This window comes from Octopus sinensis, linkage group LG11 (genome assembly GCF_006345805.1).
Source record: "Octopus sinensis linkage group LG11, ASM634580v1, whole genome shotgun sequence".
NCBI classification, from domain to species: Eukaryota; Metazoa; Mollusca; class Cephalopoda; order Octopoda; family Octopodidae; genus Octopus; species Octopus sinensis.
In genome coordinates this window covers 28,453,662-28,472,534 of record NC_043007.1, presented here as the reverse complement: position 1 = coordinate 28,472,534, position 18,873 = coordinate 28,453,662, and the positions used below count along the sequence as shown (strand labels likewise).

At 39.2% G+C, this 18,873-nt stretch overlaps 1 protein-coding gene and 1 non-coding gene across 4 annotated transcripts in view; both read right to left on the bottom strand.

The window, feature by feature from the left end:
• LOC115217086 (protein transport protein Sec23A) overlaps nt 1-18,873 on the bottom strand; it is a 60,700-nt gene that overhangs the window by 28,418 nt on the left and 13,409 nt on the right. For all 3 annotated transcript variants that reach the window (XR_005001194.1, XM_036507266.1, XM_029786678.2), the window contains exons 8-13: nt 17,654-17,798; nt 14,863-15,021; nt 12,008-12,123; nt 8,424-8,547; nt 7,329-7,499; nt 5,352-5,458 (exon numbers count right to left, since the gene is read on the bottom strand). Coding sequence is in view for 2 of the 3 variants with exons in the window: in XM_036507266.1 (XP_036363159.1) it covers nt 5,352-5,458; nt 7,329-7,499; nt 8,424-8,547; nt 12,008-12,123; nt 14,863-15,021; nt 17,654-17,798 (822 nt within the window). In the remaining variant the exon portion in view is untranslated. The remainder of the gene's footprint in view (nt 1-5,351; nt 5,459-7,328; nt 7,500-8,423; nt 8,548-12,007; nt 12,124-14,862; nt 15,022-17,653; nt 17,799-18,873) is intronic.
• LOC115217753 lies at nt 8,763-8,895 on the bottom strand. The gene has a single exon (XR_003882199.1). It is a non-coding gene; the product is annotated as a U4 spliceosomal RNA (small nuclear RNA).

Below are 18,873 nucleotides of genomic sequence, written 5' to 3'. Positions count from 1 at the left end.
TGTAATGGGTACTTTTTACATGGCACCAGCACAGGTGAGGTCACCAAGTATTTGCAAGACAAGATCCCTCAACTGAGTGGGTATAGCACTGAGGAATAAGAAGGTAAGAGAGAGGGACAGAAACAGGTGTTCAGGAAAAAGGAGAGAGAAAAATGAGGTCATGGTACAAGATGAATATGAGAGAGAGAATAGGAGCAGAAAAGGTGGACCTGTGAGATAAATGTGCAAGAATGAGTAAAGTGTGACAAGATTAAAAATAAGGAATGAGTTGGACATAGAGAATACCGTTTAAGGGAGGTAAAGGAAGGAAATAGAGTACCACAAAAGAATATCATCATCGTCATCATTTAACGTCTGTCTTCCATGCTAGCATGGGTGGGATGATACCACAAGAGCCAGCCAGGCCGAAGCCTGCACCAGACTTCTGTAACTGTTTTGGCAGACTTTTTACAGCTGGATGCCCTTCCAAACACCAACCACTTTACAGTGTGGACTGAGTGCTTTTAAGTGGCACCTGCACTGACAGAGTGACTAAGTACTTGCCAGACATAAATGGAAGAATAATGGAAGAATATTCGTCAGAGGATGAGGTGCAAGTGAAGCTTGAGTATAATGAGAATAGAAAAAAAGGAATAAAAACGAAAATGACAAAAACAATACAAACACAAAAATCAGAACCAAATACTATGATGATAGTCATCAACATCATCATTGTTTAACATTCGTTTTCCATGCTGGCATGGGTTGGACGGTTTGACTGGGGTCTGGCAAGCCTGGAGGTTGCACCAGGCTATAATCTGATCTGGCTATGTTTCTACAGCTGGATGCCCTTCCTCACACCAACTACTCTGAGAATGTAGTGAGTGTCTTCCTGGGTCTCCCTCTACTACGAGTTCCTTCTGCTGTTTGGGAGTGACACTTCTTCACACAGCTCTCCTTATCCATTTTTAGTACATGACCATACCAGCACAGACGTCTCTCTTGCATGCCATACCCAATGCTTCTTATGTCCAACATTTCTCTCAGGGCGCTTACACTCTGTTATGTGTGAACACTGACATTACATATCTAGTGGATCATGCTAGCTTCATTTCTTTTGAGCCTACGCAGGTCTTCAGCAGTCACGGCTCATGTTTCACTGCCATAAAGCATGGCAGTTCACACACAAGAATCGTACAACTTACCTTTCACTCTGAGCGAGAGGCCCTTTGTCACTAGGAGAGATAGGAGCTTTCTGAACTTTGCCCAGGCTATTATTCTAGAAGCAACACTCTCCGAACATCCACCCCCCCCCACTACAGACTTCGTCACCTAGGTAGTAGAAGTTATCAGCTACTTCTAGTTTCTCTCCCTGGCATGCGATGGAATCTGTTTTTTGAGCATCTGTGGTGTTTATTGCCCCTCTGCATCTGCCACACACAAAAGCTATCATCTTGGTTAACCTTCTTTTGATGTTACTGCACCTCTTATATGTCCTTAGCTTACACTGGGTACATCTTAAGGAGTTTCTACCTACACCTTTTCTACAGATAGAGTAGGGCCATGTACCTGAAGGGGTGTGTGATGTGTTTGCCTCCCTACTTACTAGGAGTTTAGTTTTGCGACATTGACTCTAAGGTCCTTCAACTCCGAACCTTGCTTCCACACCTGAAATTTCTTCTGGTAGTGATTCTGCTATGAGAGCCAGGTCATCAGCATGGAGGATAGTGTAATTAAATTCCCATAAACAGATTAGGCTTTTGTATCTGGCAAACTGTGCAGCAAAGCAAACATTTGTTTTCCGTTTTAATAGTGAGACAGCCACAAGACACAGAATGATACAATGTAGAGACAGTTATAAAGGAAAATAGGTTGTTTGATGTATATAAACACACATATCCATATATAAATATACATGTATGTATATATACACACACCTAAATGGATGCACACAATATACATACACACACATATAGCTATACATAGACTCATTGATATCTGTATATATAAAAATAAACTCTACAAGTTTCCAATAAAGTTCACATGTGTAGACACAAAGGCATATCTACAAATATACATATGTTTAACATAAGAGACAACTGGAAGTTCTTGTGGGACAATCTAGTGAAGGCTGAAAAAGTCTATGGCTTGTGCAAGGTGCCAGACAGACTGAAGATGACATGCTAGTAGTATAGTGAAGTAAAGAAAATCATAAAAGGAAAGAGACAGGCTTGGAAAATCTGGAAGAAGTAGGGGTGAAGAGAAACAGCAGAGAATTGTATCAGCTAAAAGGGAAGCTACATGACAAATTTACTTAACAAGGGATGCAGTAGAAAGGATCAGAAGCATGAGGAGTTCCAAACTGCAAGATGGTGTAGCAGAGGGAATTGAGATGATGTGGGTGAGAATTGTGTATGGATAGATATTAGTATGCTTTCACTTAGTGATTCTGAAAGGAAGAGACATGGATATGCTCTGTGAAAAGTTATAAACAGTAGAGAATGTATGGCAGAAAGAGTCTTTCCAGTGTTGACTCAACAAAGAAACTAGCCATTCTAGTTGACAGCAGTATGATAGATTAAACAATTAAAGATATGAAGACAGGGACGACCCTGGTCCATCAGTAGTTACTGTTAAGGTGTTTAAAATATCTAGTTGAGTGGGATACTGCTTAGTTATCCATATAGCTAATCAGGTTGTACAGGAAGGTATCATACCCAATGATATAGCAGCACCATAGCTTTTACAAGGAAATCAAATTGCTATAGCAGGTCATGAAAGTAAGAAAGAAGTTAATAGTTCAATTAGGTTGAATGAGATGCAGTTTGGTTTTGTGTCAAAATGAAGAACTATTGATGCTCTCTTTCTAGTGAAGTAGCCAAAGTACTTAGCGAAAAAAAATGCCACTGTATTTCACATTCATTTACCTGGTGAAAGCCTTCAACAGGATCATCTTACTGTGGTCTAGTAATGGTCACCGAGAAAGCTAGGAGTAGATGAATGGCTTGTGAGTCATACAAGCCATGTACAGAAGAGCTGTCATCAAGGCAAGAATTAGCAATGACTACAGTGATGATTTGTGTGCAAGGAGGGGGTTGACCAGGACTCACTCCCCTTTTCAGTTTTACGAACAAAGTTCCCTTCTATTTATCAGTCCCCCAAGCCATAGGAGAAAAGATTGACACCTGTGCATCATTGGAACTTCTCTATGCTGATGACCAGATTCTTGTAGCTGAATCTGTAGAAGAATTAGAAATTCCAGGTTTAGAATTTAAGGGGCCTTAAACTTAGCAAAGACAGAATTTTACTTCCTTCAGGGAAATATCACTGCACAATGTGTAAAGGAATAGATATGGATTCTGTATAAGATATCCACTGCAAACAATGGATACACAAGAGGTGCAATAGAATCACAGGAAGATTGAGAAGGAAACTTTGTGTGTAGTAGATGTACAGGAACAATAAACATAAACATGTACAAGAAACAGATTTTCTCAAATACCCAGGCAGGTCCTTAGAGATAGTAGATAATTTTTATTATCTAGGTAACCTAGTTAGTAGAAGAGGAGAATGTTCTGAAAGTATAAGTTGCCCGATTTGTTAAACCTTGCTCACCCTTCATCTCTTTATCACTCAGACCTCCATCACTCTACTATTGCATTATTCTGCTACTGTTCATAAATGGACAAAGAACTACATCTTTCATCTCCTATCTGTAATACCAGTCACGTCTCCCTTTCCTTGGAACTATTTCCTTTTGATAACCCTCACTCATTGTTAACATCATCCCTCCTCATTTATATTTTCCATTTATTACCCTTTCTCCTGATTGATATCCTACTTACATCTCCATCTCGAATCTAATATCAACCATTTCACCATCTCCACCTTCCTTCAATACTAGCAACAATCACTCCCATGTATGTCTGACCTCCTTCAACCTCTATCACTACACTTCTCTCATTCTTCCCACCTACAACCCATCATCTCCCTATCTCTCATGCTAATCTTATCTACAGTTTTATCATTATTCTGCTGTTTTGACCCTTTCTGTACTGTCAGTCAGCACATCCTCTTCCCTGAGCCACTTCAATCCTTCAATGTTATCATCAACCCTCCCAACCCATATCTACAATCAACTACCCCTGCACTTTTGTTCACCATTTACCCCTACTCACCCATTTCTTATTCTTTTCCCCTACTCTTGCAAACTCTACCCAGCCATCCCATTTTCAAATCTTCTGTCCTCCACTCATCTATTCACCTTTTTGTACCATGTGGGTATGCTATGACACCTCGGCACCTCCATATTTATCTTTCTTTCAAACCCTCCTCAATTACTCCCACCTACCCTTATGTAATGTAGAGGTAGCCATGTATCTCCTTTACAAACAACAAACCTGCTCTTTACATTATTTACACTTGACAGATATTTGTCCTCATCTTGTTTGTTGTTAACAACATTTCGGCTGATACACCCTCCAGCCTTCATCATGGAGATACATGTGTGTGTGTAGGTGCAGGAGTGGCTGTGTGGTAAGAAGCTCACTTCCCAATTACACAGTTCTGGGTTCAATCTCACTGTGACACCTTGGGCAAGTGCCTTCTACTATAACCTCAGGCTGACCAAAGCCTTGTGAGTGGATTAGGTATATGGAAAGTGGAAGAAGCCTGTTTTGTATTTGTGTATACACACACATACAGCAGGCTTCTTTCAGGCATCCTAATACTTTGCATGTTCCATGTCCTCACATTGTTAGATTGTTTTACTTCTTTTTTCTTTGGATTAATCATATGTGTGTGGTGTGTGTGTGTATATATATATATATATATATAGGGGGAGAATTCACAAAAGCACAAAAGACGAAGGCAGGTGATGTAGACAACAAACAGATGTATTAGTTTAACGCTCGGCAAGTGAAAAAGTCTTTAACGTTTCAAGCCTACACTCTTCCACAGAAAGAAACAAGGAGAGAAAATAAAGAATGTATGTGTCTATGTATGTATGTATATACACACACACATATATATATATATATATATATATCTATGTGTGAGTATCTTTGTGTTTCTCCCCCCAGTGTCGGTGATGCTTCTATACCTGTAACTTATTCTATCAGTCTCTTTTGGATGAAGCACTAAGTAGTAGGCTTGAAAAAATAACGAGTCCTGGGGTGGATCTGTTTGATTAAAAGCCTTTAAGGTGTTGCCCCAGCATGGTTGCAGTCAAATGACTGAAACAATTAAAAGATAAAAGACACACAGACATCTCCACACACACACACATACATATAAATTACAAATAGAAGAAAGATATTCAAGTGCAACTGCAACGTAGCTGAAGCAAAATAAAGATAATGCTGCATATTTACTTGCGTGCGACTGTTGTCACTCGTACTCTTCTCTGTCCAGAAGAATGTTGGTATTGGCTGATATATTGGATATAACCTCGGCCACCTTGAGGAATTGGGGCATTGTGCTAGATAAGGAAATATGGAAATATACAAAGGATTTCAATTCAAAGAAAAATATTTTAGAAAAAAGCTTTAAATGTCTTTTTCAAGTGTGCCTCTCTCTCTTTATACCGTCATCATCGTTTAACATCCACTTTCCATGCTAGCATGGGTTGGACGATTTTGACTGAGGGCTGGCAAACCAGATGGCTGTACCAGATTCCAATCTTGATTTGGCAGAGTTTCTACAGCTTGATGCTCTTCCTAACGCCAACCACTCAGAGAGTGTAGTAGGTGCTTTTTACGTGTCACCATCATGGGGCCAGTCAGGCGGTGCTGGCAACGATCATGCTCAGATGGTGCTCTTGGCACCCTACTAGCATGGGCTCAAGAGCCAGTAAGGTGATGCTGGTAACAATCACACTTGAATGGTGCCTTTTATGTGCCACTGGCATGGAAGCTGGTTAGCCGCTCTGTCAACGATCACACTCGTATGGTGCTCTTTGCACCCCACTAGTACGGATGCCAGTCATAATATATATATATATACACACACACACACACATATATATATACACACACACACACTTACATATAGACACAGTGGTGAGAAAGGATCTTCAGATGTTGGGCCTCACAGAGGTGATGACATAGAACTGTGACTTTAGGTAGATTGCTGAGCTCAAGAAGACACCTCAAGCTAAGTAAAATCATGGCTGTCCATGCAATACAGGCATGTCCTCTACATGCCTCTCTCAGCTGAGAATCCTAGTCTTGTGGGCTCATGATTGCCAGTGCCATGCAAAAGCACCCATACCAGTCCTCTGTAAAAGCACCTGCACTGGCACCACATAAAAAAGCCCATGCTAGTTGCACATAAAGTGGTTGGCATTAGGAAGGTCATCCAGCCATAGAAACTATGCTATTACAGACAAATGGAACCTGGATAGCTCTGCAACTGGCAAGCTCCTGTAAGAACCATCAAACTCATGCCTGCATGGATGTTATAAGATGATGATGATGATGATACATATAATAAGCATTTAGGTGAGTTGGCTACATGAGATTATTTGTAGAAAATAGGTTCTATTTAGACTAAATAACATGGCTCCAATCTGATTTGGCAAGGTTTCGACAGCTGGATGACCTTTCTTATGCCAACCACTCCGAGAGTGCAATGGGTGCTTTTTACATGCCGCTGACACAGGAGCCAGTCAGACAGCACTGGCATCAGCCATGCTTGAATGGTGCATTTTACATGCTAGTCAGCCATGACTATGATTTCAATCAAATCAAAAGGTCTTCATGAGTACGGTGTATTGCCCAACAATTGAAGGATGCTTTTGAACGGGCCAGTTATAAGACACTGGCATAGGTCACAACTATGATCTCACTTGGCTTGCTGGGTCATCTCAAGCATGGCATGTCTCCAAAGATCTTGATCACTTGCCATTGCCTCTGTGAGGCCCAATGTTCAAAGGCTGTGCTTCACCACCTCATCCCATGTCTTCCTGGGTCTACCTCTTCCATAGGTTCTCTCCATTGTTAGGGAACTGACACTTCTTCACACTGTTGCCCTCATCCATACATAACACATGACCATACCAGCATAAGTGTACTGAGAATGAGGGTGTATTGTATACCATTTTAAAGTTTGTTAAACACCAAGTGCTCTGCATCAAACTGAAGACTGTGAGCCACCAACTTGCTAGTTTAAAAATATCTTATCAAATTATCAATTCTCTCCCAAGTTACTTTGCCTAGTTTAAGTGATTTGATACTAGATAGATAAGAGCTGCAACCATGCACATGAAAAACCCACACAGCTTGTTCCTGACAAATGACAATTCAAATACACCTAATAATCAAGATTTTATGAAGAAAAAGAAATCTTACCTGATTGACAACTTCAAAGAATATAGCTATAGTTGAGTTAGGGTATAAGCCACACATCTTCCATTGACATGTACCACCCATTCCAAGTTCAGTGTCTGAGACACACTGACTCTTGGTACCAAGAGATACACAGGAACCTATGGCACCTGAAACTTTCAATTCACGTGAAGTCTGAAAACAGAAAGAAAATAATATATTTCAATATAGTTTATATAAAAATAATTCTTCTAAAAATTTATTTCATGTAGATTGTACACACACAGTAGAAACATAGTGAGAAATGACTCTGCTGTGGCACATATGTAGCTTAAGAAAATTGTCGTTCAACTGCATAGTTCTGGGTTCAGTACCATCATATATAAACATCAACTGGTATGGTCATGTGATGTGTAAGCCGATCTCTAACTGCGGAGGGAATCTGTCGTAGAGGTAGACCCAGGAAGACATGGGACAAGGTGGTGAAACATGATCTTCAAACTTTCAGCCTCACAGAGGCAATGACTGTTGACCGAGACCTTTGGCAGTGTGCTGTGCTTAAGAGGACCCATCAAGCCAAGTGCACCCATGCTGGTGGCATGTAAAGAATATTTTTCGAGCATTGGGCCTCATGAAGGCAAAGTAGCTGAGTTCCTTTTGAGTGTTGGACCTCATAGAGGCAATGACCAAGACCTTTGGCATTATGTCGTGCTTGAGAAGAGGACCCATCAAGCAGAGCAAAATCATAGTTGTATCATGCAAATTGGCATCTGTGCAGTTGGCACATAAATGCACACATTACACTCTTGGATTGGTTGGCATTAAGAAGCACATCTAGCCGTAGAAAACCATGTCAAATCAGACTGGAGTCTGGCGTACCCTTCCAGTGTGCCAGCCCAGTCAAACGGTCCAACCCATGCCAGCATGGACAACAGACATTAAATGATTATGACACACACATACACACAGGTGTGTGTGTGTGAGATTGTTTCAACTGTGATAATTGAAAACACATGTAAGTCACACGAGCAGTGTCATGTTGCCTATATTCCATGAAAACATGTCCAACTTCAAAGCAATATCTTCAACCATATATATATAAGAACTTGCTCCACTTACCTTGACTTCAAGTGTTGCACCAAAACCCATCTTGAATTCTCCTTTCATATCCTTAGAAAATACACGTTGGAAGGTTTGTTTGAACAAAGATGTGTTGAATGAATCACCCATAACCATGTGACCTCTGTGAAAAACAACAAAATATTTAACATTTCTACCATCCAATGAAACACCAGAGCTAACACAAGATTTTGTGTATCCCCCCCCCCTTTCTAAATCCACCTGACTACTATATTACTACCTGTTTAGATCTATTGGCATGAAACTATTCATATGGAATGGAAATTTCTACCAAAATCTCATTATTACATAATGATAATCCAAGGGGAAAACTCTTGTCACAGATTTATGATAAAAATCTTAACAAAATTAGACTTGATCATATAAGTAATGATGGGAGTTTTTTTTCAACTAGCAATAACCACATCTCCGATACACCTCATTAGCCATGGTACTGCCTCTGCACAGAGCTGCTAGAGTTGAAATATTTTTTATTTATACTACGGGATATAATCTATGATGGCTGCGTGCTTCTCAACCATAAGATTTCAGGTTCAGTTCCATCGTGTGGCACCTTCAGTAAGTATCTTTTACTACAGCAACAACCAACTAAAGCCTTGTGAGTGAACTTGGTAGAGGGAAACTGAAAGAAATCTATTGTGTGTGTGTGTGGTGTGTGTGTGTGTGTGTGCGAATGAGTGATTTTGTGTGCATGTGTGCGCACGCACATGTGCATTTGTGTCTCCTTGAGTTGACATCACTTTGTAGCTGTAAAATGAACACCACTGTCATACAAATGATGTTCTTTATTTGCAATCTTTATTTCCTAACCCTATATTATGTTGCTTAGAAACAGATGAAGTGGGTGACAGGAAGAGCATCCAGTTTTAGAAAATCTGCCTTACCAAATACTGTCTGACCCATGCAAGCATGAGAGAGTGTATGCTAAAATCACTATATATATATCTGGCAACTAAGAGCCACTCGATCAGGAAGAAAGGTAGACTGTATGATGCATGTGTGCAAACTGCCATGCTACACAGCAATGAAACATGGGCAATGACTGCTGAAGACATGTAGGCTTGAAAGAAATTAAGCTAGCATGATCCGCTGGATGTGTAATGTCAGCGTGTACACATGACAGAGTGTAAGCACTCTGAGAGAAATGTTGGGCATAAGAAGCATGAAATGTGGTGTGCAAGAGAGATGACTACATTGGTATGGTCATGTGTTATGGATGGATGAGGACAACTGTGTGGAGAAGTGTCATTCTCTAACTGTGGAAGAGGTAGACCCAGGAAAACATGGGATGAGGTAGTGAAGCATGACCTTCAAATATTTGGCCTCACAGAGGCAATGACAGGAGACCAAGACCTTTGGAGATATGCTGTAATTGAGAAGACCCGGCAACTAAAGCGAGATTGCAGCTACGCATGTATGGTCCAGTTAAAGAGTACCCCTGATGCATTGTGTGATATATGCTTGAGAAGACCTATTGAGTCAAGTACAACCTATATCGTAGCTGTGGCCAGTGCCCCCTGGCTGGTTCCCATGCTGGTGGTATATAAAAAGCACCAACCAAATGTGGCCGATGCCAGTACCCACTGACTGGTCCCCGTGCCAGTGATGTGCAAAAAGCACCAACCAAATGTGGCCGATGCCAGGCCTGCCTGACTGATTCCTGTGTCGGTGACATGTAAAAAGCAGCCTCTACACTTACGGAGTGGTTGGCGTTAGGAAGGGCATCCAGCTGTAGAAACTCTGCCAGATCAGATTGGAGCCTGGTGCAGCTACTGACTCTCCAGACCTCAGTCAAACTGTCCAACCCATGCCAGCATGGAAAATGGACATTAAACAATGATGATATATATATATATATATAAATGTATGTATATTTTTTCAATGTGAACAAATAACAAGGAAAAAAATACTTACCAGGTTAGCAAACATTCACACAAGTGTCAAAGGTATTACAGACTACTTATAAAGGTAGAAATTCCAGGGTTAAATGAAATGTTTTTGTATAACATGGACAAATTAAGAAATGGAGTCAAACGCAGGTGTTATTCAAATCATTTATACTTCCAACACATGTTTCGAAAAAATGTATTGAGATTCCGGAGGGAATAAAAATGATGATATATATATATATACACACACATCATCATCATCATCATCGTTTAACGTCCGTTCTCCATGTTAGCATGGGTTGGACGGTTCGACCGGGGATCTGGGAAGCCAGAAGGCTGCACCAGGCTCCAGTCTTATCTGGCAGTGTTTCTACAGCTGGATGCCCTTCCTAACGCCAACCACTCCGTGAGTGTAGTGGGTGCTTTTTACGTGCCACCTGCACAGGTGCCAGGCGAAGCTGGCAACGGCCACGGTCGGATTGGTGTATTTTATGTGCCACCGGCACGGGAGCCAGACGAGGCGGTGCTGGCATCGGCCACGAGTCGGATGGTGCTTTTTACGTACCACCAGACCAGGGATCCTGGCTGGTTCAATTCGATTTCGATTTCGATTGCCCCAACATGTCTTCGCAAGCAAGGGGGTAGATATGTAAAAAGGTTTGTTTTATGTTATGCCAGCAGGTGTGTGTGTGTGTGTGTGTGTGTGTGTGTGTGTGTGCATGCTCTCAAGATTCCAGGTAACACATTGTATATAATCAAACTGTGCAGTTTCAGTGACCATTACCTCTTCTCATTATTTTCATTTTCATGAATAATCTTTTATGCAGGTGTGGACGAAATGTGATACTTGGTGGTGGTGGTGCTTCAGGCTCTTAGCTGCTTCTCATGCAAGGCAGAGATATGGTGTATGTATTCTAAAAACTTGGATGTGTGTCACTGTATTCACAGACACACACACACACACACACAAACATATAGGTATATATGAAATAAAAAAACAGGGATTAACGATCTAGAAAACTCTATAAACTCTCTGTGAAGAAAACAAATCTGGCTAATCTAAATTTAATTAACATGAAGTAGAATATCTTCCTTAGTAGATAATATATTGTTCCTTTCATGTCTTGGGGGCAGGGTTCATAAGATGTTGTTCCCTTCATTACAAATAGTCTAACCCGTCTTCCTTTTTGCCAATTTTTAAGTATCTGATTTTTATTCATGGGATTCCATTCACATCCTGACCCAAATGATACCCTTCTTCCTAAATATATGTCAGTAATTACTAGTAATCTATATATCTTTTATTTTGCCACAGCTCTGAACCAAATAGCAAGATACCAAATTTCAATTTTATCTTGGTCTGTGAAATAATAATCAAATGCATGCTTAAAATAACTGACCTAGTTTCAACTACTACTACTTTGATCACCGATTCTTCCTTGCAACCAATAAAGTTTAGTTCTGAAGAAGACAGGTGGAGCTGTACTTTATTCAATTCATCAACAGTGGGATCAGTTATTATGATTGTTGCATTAGGGAACTATGAGAATCTAAACTTATCTGAAACATGTAAATTGGAATGAAATGTATAAATATCTATTACCAGTGCACGTACGTACATACATACATACATAGGGAGGGAATAGGAAATAGTTGGATGAACTGAATACAGACCCTGAGAAGTTTGGACAAAACTTCATTTCATGTAGACCAGTTTGATCAAGAGCACAGGAATAGACATCTATAACATGACCATTATTGGCAGCTCTGTTTGCCAGGCTCTCATAGTGCTGCAAAACAGAGATTAGAATTCAATTAAACACAAGTATTATGCTAACATATAGACAAAAATATTAATTTTATTCAAGAATTAGAGATGACATTTGCAAATAAGAATAATAATAATAATAATAATAAATACCATGATACAATACCAGGCAAGGGCTCTCATGGCTTCTGATTGGAAGGGTTATCATGTAAATGTTTTGTCTTGGTATAAAAGTTGGGCTGCAGCAAATATTCTGCTCAATGCCACAGATTTACATGTCAGTTGCTTGACCAAAACCAGTTGAACATGAGCTTTAGTGGCTGATGATATGTGCATCTTTGATCATGAGCAGTGGGGGAGCATTATAGCCATGTGTTGAGAGGAATTCTTTGGAATCTGAACAGTTCACATATGGAAACAAACAACCATTGTTCAGGGACCGTTTGAGTGGGATGGGCTACTCAACCTAAAGAAAATTCTAGCTGGGCCCCACCAGCAAGGTCATATGTTATTTATCTTGACATGAGATCATCATGTTGTGCACATATGGTTATGATGCATGTGCCTGGTGTATCCTTACCAGATGGGTGGTTAAGATGGGTATATTGGGCTTCATATATTTGCACCCCAGTGTCACTTTGATGGCATGTCCTGCTTTCTCATTTAATAATAATCCTTTCTAATATAGGTACAAGACCTGAAATTTGTGGGGAGGGGGTAAGTCAATTGGTCCCAGTACTTGATTGGTACTTAATTAATCGATCCTGAAAGGATTAAAAGTAAAGTTGACCTTGGCGGAATTTGAACTCAAATGCCGCTAAGCATTTGGCCAAATGTGCTTACAAATCTGTCAGCCTGCCATTTAATAATAATTCTTTCTACTATAGGGACAAAGACTGAAATTTGTTGGGGAGGGGATAAATCAATCACATCAACCCAAGAGTTTCAATGGTATTTAATTTATCAACTCTGAAAGGATGAAAGGCAAAGTCAACCTTGGCAGAATTTGAACTCAGAACATGAGGATAGATGAAATGTCGCTAAGTATTTTGCCTGGCATACTAACAATTCTGCCAGCAAACTGGCTTAATAATAAGGAGTATAAATACTACAGATTAAAAAGATATTTAGGGAAATACCAAATCAAAAAGCCTCTGGGCCAGAAGGAACAGGACAAATAGCTAGAAAGAGAGGAAATTGCATGACCAATTCAGCTAATAAATTGGAGATGCTGGATACTATTGAGGAAAGAAGACCAGACATGAATATTGAGGACAAAATAAACAGTGTAAGGTCATAGATTTTGTAATTCCCTTTATAGTGTTGATACCACATTTTCTGCAAGAATCCTAGGGAAGATTCTCGAGATTCGTGGAGATTTTTGTTGCCAAACACCATAATAAAATTCCAGCATAGTGCCATGCATAAAAGCACCCGCGCTGGTGCCACACATAAAGCACCTATTACACTCTGTAAAGTGGTTGACATTAGGAAGGACATCCACAGAAACCATGGCAAAACGGATAAGTGGAACCTGGAAGGTTCTCCAGCTCTAGTCAAACCATCCAACCTATGTCTGTATGAAAAACAGCTGTTAAATGATGATTATGATGACTGCCTTGATATAAATGGACAGCTGACTATATTGACACCAGTAATGACTGGTACTTTATTTTACTGATGCTTGAAGGATGAAAAGTAAAGATGACCTGAGTGGGATTTGAAATCTGAAGGTAAAGAGCTGAAACATATGTTGCAAGCCATTTTGTCTAATGCTCTACTGATACAGCCAAACCTGTAGACACTAAAATCAATGTGTATTAATGTTTGAGGGAATCCTGATAGCCATGGGTTAGTTCTAGTCACAGAACATGCAGGAACAAATAAATGAATCCCCTGGGTATGGTGTTAGTGTATTAACAATGCCAGATTGTCAGTTGGTGACAATTCAGTGAGGTAATTAATTTACCAGAGCCAGTTGGGTCCAGAAACAGCAGATTTGAAATCATAAACTAGGAGTTATTCATTCAATTTATAATAATGTACACCTTCATCTAAAGTCAAGTATTTCTGTTTATTGTGAATTACATCAATCAATTATTAATACTGTATATTTTTATTTTCTTTCCAGCTAGTATGGGAGGACAACTTTGTACAAGTTTCTATTTTATCAAGCATCAATGAAGTCTCAGAAGTAGAGATTGTACGACAAAGTAAACAAACAAAAATGTTTGTCAATGTAGTAATAGAGAACTGTTTGAGAACAAGCATCAAGTCTTGTTAATGTATTTAACTAATTAACAGCAATACATTCATCAATTATACAGTCACTTCATTCCTCTCTTCTCTAAGTGATCTATTTAGAGCCACGTCGCCTGAGGTAGTGTAAGTAAAAATGTTTGATTATGGACGCAATACAGCATTGATAGTACAATGGAAACTATTCACCCTTGATCAGTAATACAACATTATCATCTCTGTCCTCAAGGACTCAAACACACACACACACACATAAAGGCTGTTCAATGACATGCTTTTATAAGTTATAGGTGAAACCAAGAACAGAATGAATATTTGCCTCTATTTGAGCATAAGGTAAGAATGGAAACTGTTTGCCAACCAAACAGACAGTTACATAAATTAGCGAAGGAAATAGTGAATGTGGAATTATTGTTGTTGATAATGATGATGGTAGTGACAATATCAATAATTAAATTAGTATTATTATTATTATTAATAATATAAAGGAAACACAGCCAACCTTCATTGCTTTCTTCATATATTTACAGCTATCTTTTTCAATGTCGTGATGTGATCTAATTGGGTTCTTTAGCTCGTCTCCTACAACCATACCTGGTCCTTGAGTGCAAGGTCCACCAATAAACAGCATTATTCTAGCACCAGTGTTTGGGTAGGTGCACTGAAACAAAGACATTCTTATTAGAAATATAGCAGCAAGTTTAATGATACACTTCTATCTCAAATGATGTTAACAACCAGAAATTTTATTAACAACTTTATTGGATTTATAGTAAGACATGATGATGATGAATTTACCTTTTTACTGCAGCACAAGTTAGTTGTTTGGGACACAAGCTGACCAGTTGAGGCTGGCATTGTGCAAATTCAAACAACAACTTTTGCCCAAGTCTAAAGAGCAGCTAAAAACTAAAAGTTAGTTGCTGTGTAGATGTTGAACCCTTAACAACAAATTCCTCATTCTGTTAGCTTCATCTAGAACTTTGAAAGTTATTTGTTCTCTTTTCTGGTCATTATGACTACTGGGTTAAGTGTTCTTTTCAGCAATTCAGAATCCTTATGCCCACTTCTTCACTTGACATTCGTTGTCTTTTTTTTTGAAGCCGTTATGAGGCTTATTATATCATGTTATCCAGTTGGCTAAAATTGACTGCTTCAGTAAGACTAGTTATCCAACTTCATACTATGGATGGATATTCAGCTCCAACCTAAAGAACCTGTAATAATTAGTAAGTGTAACTAAACATATTCATGTCTTGCTACGTTATTCCTGTCCAATTGAAGGTGGAAAATTTTGATTGCTTGCAAACACCATGAATTTTCCTGTAATATATGTTTGTTCAGCATTGTTTGAAAACCGTAAATAACAGTGTCGCATTTTGAACAAGAATACAATTCATTTGCCTTCCAGTTCCTTCTGTGTAGCACTGTTGAACATTATACATTTGTCTGCTAATGATATAAAGATAACGCTTGAGACATAACAGCATCTGACTGATATATGATGTTGATGGTTGCTTTTAACTTCAATTCATACAAAGAATGAATCTCCTTTCATCATTTCAAATAATATACCATTATGAATCCGTCAGTTTACTTCCCCACAACAAAACTTCACTTTGTATCTTTTCAAATGACATTGTTTAATTATGACTTGATTGCTTGATCAAAGACTTCACTGCTTGAATAGAAGGTTCGTCAAAGGAAGCAAATTTACAAGGTCCAAATATACTTAAATAATGTCCTAACAAATATTTAGTGCCACATAACTAGCACCTGTGCTAATGGCATGTAAAAAAACACCTTTTAAGTGTTGGGCCTCATAGAGACAATGACAAATGAAATTTCCATATTCTGAAAATTTTCCATATCCATAGTTAAAGGTAATTAGCCAATGTCTATCAGATACTATTCTAATTATACAAATCACAACTTACGTGACATAATGATCTTAATCCAAACGCTCCATCAAATATATTTCTAAGTCCCCAAAGTCCTCTTCACACATATTGCTAATGGTAGTTACAATCCTTTACATTCTGGATTCAAATCCCAGAGTTGACTTTGACTTTCATCCAATAAATTAGTCAATATTGTATTCCCTCAATTCTACATTATAGCACTGTATTACTATATCCTGTACTACTATATACCATCAGCTGTACCCTAACAATTATATTCCATCAACTGCACCCCATAACATTGTATACCATCAACTATACTCTATACTACTGTATTCCATCAAGTACACCCTATACTATCATATTCTATCAAGTATGCCCTATACTATTGTAATCAACCCTACCCATCTACTCATTCTGCATAAATTTGCTTCTTTGAATCAAAGGTTGTAATTGTTATGATTAAAGCAACAGAATTCAATTCTTTAGAAATTCATGAAGCACACAACATTCGAAATATTTCAGGTAAGAGACAATTGTTAGAGCAAGTATTTCTAAGATTTACATAGCTGTAAAGAACCCAAAGTCTCCAGCTATTCAGAAAGTGTGGTATCTCATATGTGTGTGGATGGTGCATGGTTGATGAAGACTAAGGAAGAAGGAAGGGCAATATGATTGTTGTAAGAGTGGCTGTTCTTGGGTATGATGGCAAGTCATTGATGTTTGGAAGGAAGAGAGTGCGAAAAGAATCAAAATGTGGGTCACACAAGAGTTGATAGAATGGGGAACAGAAAGAGCCCTGTCAACAGAGTGATCTGACAGCAGGAAGCAACTGATTGAAGAGATGAGAGATGGTCAAACCTCAGAGGCAAGCAGTTTCAATAGATTTACAAGCCAGATGAAAGTGTTGCTAATGTTGAGGACAACAACACTGCTTTCACAAAATATTTCCAAGGCCCATTGGTGGGTAACATAGGAGAGTAATTGACCAGTGGATGTAGCTTTACAGAAAATTAGGGGTAGTTACAACAGCTTATCAGAGATTGTGATGCATAACATCTGAACTGATTTTGAGAATTCTGAGAGTTAATGGTGTGTCTCAGAATACTGAAACATACTGTCTCAATATGTTTGGCCTGGTTTAGACTCCCACCAATTTCAGACCAAGAGGTCTGCAGAAGGAACAACTACCACCTGTAGAAACAAATGCTCTAATACTATGAAAATAGAGATAGATTTAAAAAACATTCCATCCATGTTATTACAGTAAAATTGATGTAAAAGGATTTAAAAATTACAAAAAAAAAATCAAAACAAATAGTTATAGCAACTATTTCATCTTAAAACTACAAAGAGAAATAAGAAGTTTCTGCTATAAAAATACATCTTCACCTCCAAAAGTCCAACAGCTATTGAGAGTGCTACACCAGTAGAGCGTAAGGGTCTCTTTCCTTGAGAAACTGGCCAAGGATCACGCTGGAGTTCACCAAGAAGATCAGTTAGGCTCATATCACATCGATGTACTGGTTGCAAAAACCTGGATAAAACGATAAGAAAAAACATAGAAGATTGTTCAGAAAATTGGAAAAACGTGAACATTAATGCAAAAAAATCGCTCAGAGTGAAAGGTAGATTGTACAGTGCATGTGTGCGAACTGCCATGCTTCACAGCAGTGAAACATGGGCCATGACTGCAGAGGACATGCGTAGGCCTGAAAGAAATGAAGCTAGCATGATCCGCTGGATGTGCAATGTCAGTGTGCACACATGACAGAGTGTAAGCGCCCTGAGAGAAATGTTGGATATAAGGAGCATCAGATGTGGTGTGCAAGAGAGACGTTTGCGCTGGTATGGTCATGTACTGCGGATGGATGAGGAAAGATGTACCACTCCCAAACAGTTGAAGGAATCCGGAGTAGAGGTAGACCCAGGAAGACATGGGATGAGGTGGTCAAGCATGACCTTCGAACGCTGGGCCTCACAGAGGCAATGACAAAAAACCAAGACATCTGGAGATATGCTGTGACTGTGAAGACCTGGCAAATAAAGTGAGTTCATGGCTGTATCCTACACTAGTTTCACATAACCAGCCCCAGCCCATTCAAAAGTACCTTGGATTGTAGGGCAACCTGCTGTGCTTGAGGAGACCTAATGAGTCAAGCACATCAACATCAAAATGAAAACCAAATGGAAATTGTAGTTGTGATACCCATGCCGGTGGCACGTAAAAAGTACCATCTGAATATGGCCAATGCCAGCGCCACCTTGACTGGCTTCCATGCCAGTGACACATAAAAAGCACCTACTACACTTGTGGATTGGTTGGTGTTAGAAGGGGCATCCAGCTGTAGAAACACTGCCAGATTAGACTGGAGCCTGGTGCAGCCAGAGCCCGGTCGAACTGTCCAACCCATGCTAGCATGGAAAATGGACGTTAAATGATGATGATCTTATTTTAAAGATATTCTCTAAAGTCTAAAACTGAATATTCTGAAGCATAAAGCAACGTCTAACATGTGGAGTTTGTTCCCAAGAAGCGCAAAGACGGACTAAATAACTGGAACAAATGTTCCTAACATTCAGCACAGTAAATTAATAAATTAATAATATAC